Source organism: Chinchilla lanigera, unplaced genomic scaffold, assembly GCF_000276665.1.
Source record: "Chinchilla lanigera isolate Chin_1 unplaced genomic scaffold, ChiLan1.0 scaffold00062, whole genome shotgun sequence".
NCBI classification, from domain to species: domain Eukaryota; kingdom Metazoa; phylum Chordata; class Mammalia; order Rodentia; family Chinchillidae; genus Chinchilla; species Chinchilla lanigera.
The window spans coordinates 5,075,251-5,083,513 of NW_004955463.1; the positions used below are offsets into that span (position 1 = coordinate 5,075,251).

The 8,263-nt window shown below is 37.6% G+C and overlaps 1 protein-coding gene across 1 annotated transcript in view; it reads left to right on the forward strand.

Annotated features, from left to right (window-relative positions):
• Window positions 1–8,263, forward strand: part of Eri1 (exoribonuclease 1) — a gene marked incomplete in the record, with an annotated part of 29,421 nt that overhangs the window by 330 nt on the left and 20,828 nt on the right. Inside the window, 2 exon segments of the mRNA XM_013521560.1 lie at window positions 3,363–3,541; window positions 6,878–7,088. Of these exon segments, the coding sequence (XP_013377014.1) occupies window positions 3,363–3,541; window positions 6,878–7,088 (390 nt within the window).

The window sequence follows — 8,263 nt, forward strand, 5'->3', positions numbered from 1 at the left end:
CTGGGCCCCGGCCCCTTGTGGGGGACACCCGGGGCCCCGTTCCCTGTGGGTGTCGGGATAGGTGCCGTCCTGGGAGCTGTGCGTGTGCACCGCTGCTCTTGTCATTGTAGCAGGCTCTTACCGATAAAAGCTGAGATTATTTCTTAAGCACCGTATGCCCAGCACATGCCACTTCTTAGGCTTTTTGGAATACGAACGTGCTCAGGCAGGAGCAGCCAGCCTCCTTCCTCTCAGCCCTGACAGCCTCACTGGTGTCTGCCTGTTCACCGGAGTTTTGCCTCTGGTTTTTACCCGTTTCTTACTATCTCGTTTGCATTACGTAGTATACGATTGTTTTGATACCGCGCTGGTAGATCCTAATGACAGTGGCAAAGTTGCAGAACTAGTGTTTTGGTTTGTTTGTTACAGTTTTCTGAGGCAGGGTCTCGCCGTCGTTATTCGTGCTCGCCTGGAATTTGCAGTCCTCCTGCCTCGGCTTCCCTAGTACTGGGATTACAGGCGTGCACCACCACACCCCGCGCAAAAACAGTTAAAACGTATTCATTTAATGAATATAGTTACTCTTATTAACACTACGGATTGTAAGTCATCTAACTTTAAAATTGATCTTTCTCGCAGTGACAGACACATGTTGAGCGCCTCATAAAGTGGGTATTTGCGGGAGGCTTCCTAACGTTTTATATCTTCTATGTAAGGGCTTTCTTCCTAAAGGCCTGTGTACGTTCCCTTTGTCATGCATGCTTTTCCTTCCCTTGGTTATCCTATTCTTCTTAAGTTGCTACTATTGGCCGGAGACCTTCCATGTGTTCTGTGTCAGGAACCACTCTTCAACTCCATTTCCAGGCAGGGCCTTATGCCATTGAGCTATATCCCCGGCCCCCACTTGATTTCCTTCTTCATTCTGAGATACATTTTGTGAGTAACATCATCATCTAAGTCAATTTAAAAGATACTGTTCAAAAGTTCGTTTTTAATGAGAGACATGTGTGAAATATATTTCATTGTGTTTGAAAGTCTTGGAACTTTGAGTTACGGGAACTTGAAGCCTGATCTTTGTCCCAAATTGGTTTATGGACTGTCATGTTTGTTAAAAACTTACTGTTGGGACTGGCGTGGTGGTGCATACCTGTAATTCCAACACTTGGGAGGCTGAGGCAGGAGGATCGTTGCGAGTTCGAAGCCAGCCTGGGCTACAAAGTGAGCTCAAGGCCAGCCTGAACTGCATAGCGAGACCCTGTCTCAAAAAGACAAAAAAAAAAAAAAAACCCAAAAAACTTGCTGTTGGGTGTTCTTAAATGAGTACACAAGTTTTTTCAATCTCAAGCAGAATTTTTTGTTGGGATTCCTCTAGTAAATTTCCATTATCCCTGGTTTCAGTCGTTTTGTAAACTGAGAGCTGACACATTTTTATTTTTTAATAATATTTTCAAATTTCATCAGAACTGTTCTGGAAGAATTTTAATCCGTGAGTAAATCCTAAAATTTTTTAATCCTAAAATACATTGTGTTTCTATGTTTTTTTTTCCAGTGTGAAGATGCAAAAGTTTTTGTTTTTTTTAAAATAGGTAATATGGAGTAAGAAAAAGATGAGCATGAAAAGGGCAAAAGTACAGATGGTGGGAGGACCCATACTCATCACAAGCTTCATACCCTTCCTTGCGACATGCTCTGGTCTTGAGTATGAGAGCGTTCCCCTAGTCATGGTGCTGTGGTGGGTTGTTTTGGTTGTTTCCTTCCGTTTCACTGTTCTTTGAGGGTGAATCCTGGGGGTGAACAGACAGCACATATTATTGCCAGTAAATGCATGTTGCATTAAATGAGAGCTGCACCTGGCATGGTGGTGCATGCTTTTAATCCCAGCACTCAGGGGAGGCTGAGGCAGGAGGATTATTGTGAGTTTGAGACCATCCCGGGATACAAAGTGAGTTCAAGACCAGCCTGAACTGCATAGCGAGATCCTGTTTCAAAAAACGGAAAATAAATGAATGAATGAATGAATGAATGAGTGAATGAGTGAGTGAGTCAGTCCCTGAACCATTGGTATCAATACTGAGCCAGGGACTGTAGCCTGTATCCTGGGTTATCACTCCTTAATGTGTAAATACAATTTACAAGGGGGCAAGTTAGGGCTGGGGGTTTAGCTCAGCGGCAAAAGCGCCTGCCTGGCACGCGCAAGGTCGTGAGTTCCGTTCCCGGTACCGGAGAAAAACCAAAAAAAAAAAGGGGGGGGCAAGTTATGTATGATAATATGATGAATTATGACAGTTAATGAACAATAAATTAATAGTAAATACCAAACTAATTTTGAGAATTCTGGAGCATAATTTTTAATGTCCCATAGGGAAAATAATTAACTTAAAAATGAGTATTTGGAACTTAGCATATGTAATTTGGGTTTACCTGAGAATAGAATTGAGTCATTTTTTAAAATAGATTTTGATTTAAGAAAAAAGTTACAATATAGTAACTCTGTAGTTTTGAATAACTGGTATATGTGTAACTTGAAAATTGTGTTTTGAAACAATACATTGTCTGTCCTTACAAGGACATTTTCAACTGTATTTGTAGTATTTTGATTTTATGTTGGACAACTTCTCTTTTTTTGCCTTAAAATTAAAATATAAAAATTTTTAATAAATGTTTGTAGTACATACTATTTACATTCATGAGCACTGGTATGTGTCCACAAAACATTTACTATAATTCTTTTTACTTCCACTTCCTCTCCCCTTGCTACCCTCCCCCTCCATCTCCTGGACTCATTCAATGTTAGGCAATTTCTTTTAACTTTGTGAAATGAAGTCAGCTTAAAATATTCTCAGGAGGTCACTGACTTATACATGCACAGTGCTAATGTTCATTTAAAAATTGGCTCATTTGTAAGTTTTGGAATATTGTTTGTGTGCAGATAGTTTTACAGCCTATGATGGCGATGAGCTGCCATTTATTAATAGCCACTTCTCAACCTGGTATTAGAATCCTGTTGTACATAATCTCATTTTATACTGTTGTGCAGATACTATTTACTATTGCTAAATACCATTTGGAACAATTATACTTTATAGATGAGAAAATAGAAGATCAAAAGCTACCCAAAGTCAAGGGCTAACAGTAAATGATCACATGGAGCTTTGTGGCTCTTTTTACTTAGCTTCATTGCCTTTGAGGAACCTCATGACTCACAATAGAGCTGGATAAATTAATATTGGAAAGATCTCTTTCCTTTCCCATCTAGTCCTCCTTCTTTCGGTTGCACTTTTCATTGAACATGTAGCGTGAAGAGACTGTAGGAATTTGAATCTTCAAGTAGAAGATATTGTACTAATTGTAGGCTGTGTCCTCCTGTTTTTTTTTTCTCACAGAAAAAGCAACCGTACGAGTTTGATGGCCAAGAAATAAAAGGATCTAAGTTCATTACCTCCAACGGAAGTGATTTCAGTGACCCAGTTTACAAAGAGATTGCTATTACAAATGGTTGTATTAATAGAATGAGTAAGGAAGAACTCAGAGCTAAACTTTCAGAATTCAAACTTGAAACCAGGTAATTAAACTTTAAAATTGCAAGTGTAGTACGTGCTTGCCTTAGAGTATCTTGAAAACATTGAACAATTAAAAATCATCTTTGCTAGTTACAGTGCATGCACCTCTAATTCCAGCCACTGGATAGATTGAGATAGGGAGATCTCTTGTTCGAGGCAAGCTTGTTCAACTTAGTGACCCTGTTTCAGAATAAAAGTTTTAAAAAGGGGTGAGATATAGCTCACTGATAAAGTACTTGCCTACTATGTATAAGGACCCAGCACTGTAACAAATATTTAAAAAAAAAAAAAAAACTGATAAAGACACTTAAAAAATACTGTTAAAAAAGAATGATTTGTGTCTGCATCTTTGTGTGCAACTCTATTTCTGTGTTTTGATAAAATACGATTGCTGGCTCAGATGGTTGAGTATTTCTGTGATCTAATGGTTTTAATAATCATGAGTGTTTAGGGGCTGGGGATTTAGCTCAGCAGCAAAAGCGCCTGCCTGGCAAGCACAAGGTTGTGAGTTCGGTTTCCGGTACCGAAGAAAAACCAAAAAAAAAAAAATAATCATAAGTGTTTAAAATTTTTATAGTTCATTTAGGTGACATAATTACTGAATTAATGAGATTGAGTGTTTTTTTATTTTCTTTTGGCTATTTGTGCTGTTTTTATAAAGAGATTTGTCTGAAACCAGGTGTATTAAAAAATCATTCACTTATAAGGAAGTTTTGTTTTAGTTTCTAAAAATAAAGTAGAATTATAGTATGCATTGTGTTTAACTATATTGAATGAGAAAGCAATGTAGTTGGTTGGGTGTTTTTGTATTTTTAGGGAGTTATACACATACTTACATTTTTAATAGTATCTCACAAAACAGGTCACTCTTTGATATGAGACATGGGATAGAAGTGACTTTTGGAGTCTAGAAAAATGTATAGCTTTTTTGATAGAACTACCAGGCATCAAGAACAAAATCAACTCTGTAATAGATGAAAATGTATTGTTTTAGGGTACCACAGAATCCTTATGCCCTTCTAAGTATATTTGTCCTCTTTGCTTTAAAATATAACCTCACTATTTTTCAAAAGAGCACAATTTTTTTTTTCATGTAGATTGTCTACATAATTTATGAGGAAAATTTTGACTTTATTTTCCCCAATTCTTTCTATTCTAAAGGTACAATTTGTAGCCTACAGAAGACTTTCTGAGTAAAATTTTTGTCCTTCCCAGGTGTGAAGATCATTTGCTTACTTTTGGCTTGCATGGGAGCTAGAGATCTAGATGTACGTTTATACATTCATTCAACAAGCCCGTATAGAATTCTAAGTACTACACTAGGCATTGAAGTTTTTAAGGTAAATACAGATATGTTCACCACTTTGGAAATCTCAGTGTCTTGGGAATACGCAAAAATAACCATAAATCAGAATGGCTAGTGCTACATTGGTGATCTGGCCGCATCAGCCTAAGAACAGAGGAGACAATTCAGGAAGATGACATAGGAATTGTGCCAGACAGAGAAGGGAGGAAAAGTATTTCAGGCAAAAAGAACTAAAAAGTGGAAATTCTACATTTGTATGTTTTCTGCTACATGATCTTGCCTTTTCTTTGGGTACAGTACAGCCATAGTTAATAGAATATGAAAGCATACCCCGTAGTTAGGTCATGGTGTACATTATGGTTTGCCTGTAGTATATGATGTACAAGTGTACAGTGGGGGAGCAGGAATGTTGGACAGTGATTCAGAGATGCCAAGTTGTTAGCCAAGCTGTGAAGGAACCCTATGCTGAAGCCTGCATTTTACCTTTTAAGCAAGAGAGAACCAGTAAAGATACTGGGGCAGGAAATTGGCATTAGTGCTCAGTTCTCAAGAATAAAATAGAGGACTTGTTGTATAGTCAAAGAAAGTAATGGGAGGGCTGGGGGTTTAGCTCAGCGGCAAAGCACCTGCCTGGCAAGTGCAAGGTCGTGAGTTTGGTTCCCAGTACTGGAAAAAAACCAAAACCAAAAAAAAAAAAAAGAAAGTAATGGGAGCCACAGTGGAGAAAATAGGGAGAGCCAGATTGTGAATATTTTTCTGCGTTGGAATTGGTAATAGCGGTTAATATATAGATATAGGGGAGCAAGGGAGGTGTTGAAGTCGACAGGTACCACTGAGTTTGTAGGTACCCCTTTAGTCAGTACAGTTTCTCAAAAAAAAAGGAAAGAAAAAAAAAGGAAGTCAAAGTAATGCAAAGTTGTTACATGGCACAGAGGTCACTCATTGCCTTAATATCTTGGTATGAAAGAGATAAGAGATCCCCACCCTGCCTGCCCTGAGTTTCAGTAATTTGGAAGATCTCAAACATAGGAAAACATTTTGTCTTAAAAGAAACAGTTGGTTGATTATCAGTGTTTTTCCTGGGCAAGATTCCTTTTCAGTGCTGAAATCCCAGCACTCAAATGTAGGATGATTGCAGGATGGAGCCCAGTCTGGCCAATTGAGTGAGACCTTGTCTTAAAATTGAGAGATCTGGGATGTAGTTCAGTGTGAAGACCATGGGTTCAGTGCCCAGTACAAAAATGGGGGGCACACGCAGGTGTGGCCCCCTGGTAGATCACTTGCCTAGCGTGCTCAAAGGCCTGGGTTCAATACCCAGCACTGCTCTCTGCACCTGCCAAAAAGGCTGAAAAGAATAGAGGTTTTTTTGTGTGTGTGTTTTTTTTTTTAAATCGCTAGTAGACACTGTGACCAAAATGACTCACTTGACACTACACATTGGTAACAATGTACATCTTATTTTTACTGTATTTTTTTATTATTATTTACAAGCCAGTATAGGGTTCAGTCAAGTAACACTGAAGTAAGTCTGAGCGCTGGTTGTGATTTCTAGGTTTATATACCAGTATATTGGAGAAAATGTTGTTCTGTACAGTAATGCCTCAGTTTATGAAGGTTTTTGTTTGTACACAATTCAGTTCGTAAACAAAAGCACTTACCAGAATTTTGTTTCTGTTCACAAACTCCCCATTGGCTGACAGATACAATTATGTTTATTGAATATGGCCATATTTCCCACACAAGCACAAACAGTTATTTTCCCCAGAATAGAAAAACAAATTGTTTATAAACTGAGGTACCACTGTACTACTGAAATGAAAAGTTATTTGTGAAAGAAAATGTTCATGTTGTAATAAATGTTTAACGTGTATTAGTTTTTGCTAACTTATCTTTGAATCTTCACTTTTAATTTATTTTAGTGTTTTCTAAATTATGTGGTGACTATCAGTGTTCAGTCCAGTGCCCACAGGTAAGAGTTGTGATTCTTGACTGTAAAATTTACCTTAGTAAATTATATTTTTCTTTTACTTAGAGGAGTAAAGGATGTACTAAAGAAGAGACTGAAAAACTATTATAAGAAGCAGAAGCTGATGTTGAAAGAGAGTAACTGTGCTGACAGTTACTATGATTACATTTGTATTATTGACTTTGAAGCCACTTGTGAAGAGGGTAACCCACCTGAGTTTATACATGAGATAATTGAGTTTCCCGTTGTTTTATTGAATACGCACACCTTAGAAATAGTAAGTGAACTGCTATATTTTACTTTTCACCGTAATCATTCTGATGTTCTCTAGTAAGTGGGATCTCATTTTCATTTTAGCTAGAATTAAAATTCTTAAGTGAGTCCTTTTGCTATTGTTGTGAACTTTGTGTCAACTTAATAGGAAAACCAATAAAGCAGTTTTAGAAACTGCTTCTCTCGGGGCTGGGGATTTAGCTTAGTGGCACAGCGCCTGCCTGGCAAGCGCAAGGTTGTGAGTTCTATTCCTGGTACTAGAGAAAAACAAAACAAAAAAAAAAAGAAACTGCTTCTCTCTTATTCCAGTACCTGAAATTACAGGGTTTTTTTCTGTTTTTTTAGAACATCTATGTGGATATTAGAATCTTTTGGGAAGCTAAGAGGGAAAAAAAAAAAAAACTGATTCCTGGTCTCATAGATAATAATTTAGTTGTTCTGTGGTAGAATATGCTTTGAAAACTTTTCAGGTGGTGTAATATACAGTGATGGTTGAAGACTACCACTATAGCAAATGTGTAGTCTGATCTCAAAATATGATAATTTACAGAAAAAAAAGTCACCCATCTTTTTCTGTTTCGTTTTGTTTTTGTGAGACAAGGTGTTGCTATATTATTCAGGCAGGCCTTGAACTTGCTTATGTATTCTAGGCTGTTGGCTATCTTTCTGATGGAAAGTTTATGGGACAAATTTTTGTATAACCATTTCAAAGTCATGTATGTGTTTTAGGTAATTATGGTTAGTTCATTCTTAGTTTAGGAGAAAATAGAATGAGTTCCCCAAAATACTGTTTGCTTTACAAAATCCGAGTGAGGATATGTCATAACATTTCATCTACCCAAAAAGCATGTCTTCGATATTCCTTTTGCAACAGATATGCTGATAGTAAGTGTAAGAAGACTTTGTGCATGAAAATTCATAGTTTTTTTTTTTTAATGTTCAAAGCCTATTTTATTTCCATTCACTTTGTATTTTATTCTGGCTATACTGGCTGGGAAAACAAAGGAGTCACTAGTAGAGAATTACATTATTCTGTTATTTTCAGGCAGAATTGGGGGTAGAGTTTCTAATTGTCCTTGTTGAGGATATAGATCAGTGCCAGAAGACGTCAACTGGCTGATGGGGGACAGGGACTGCTGGGAGAAAGGCAGGAAGTGGGTGTGGAATTGCCATTGGAGC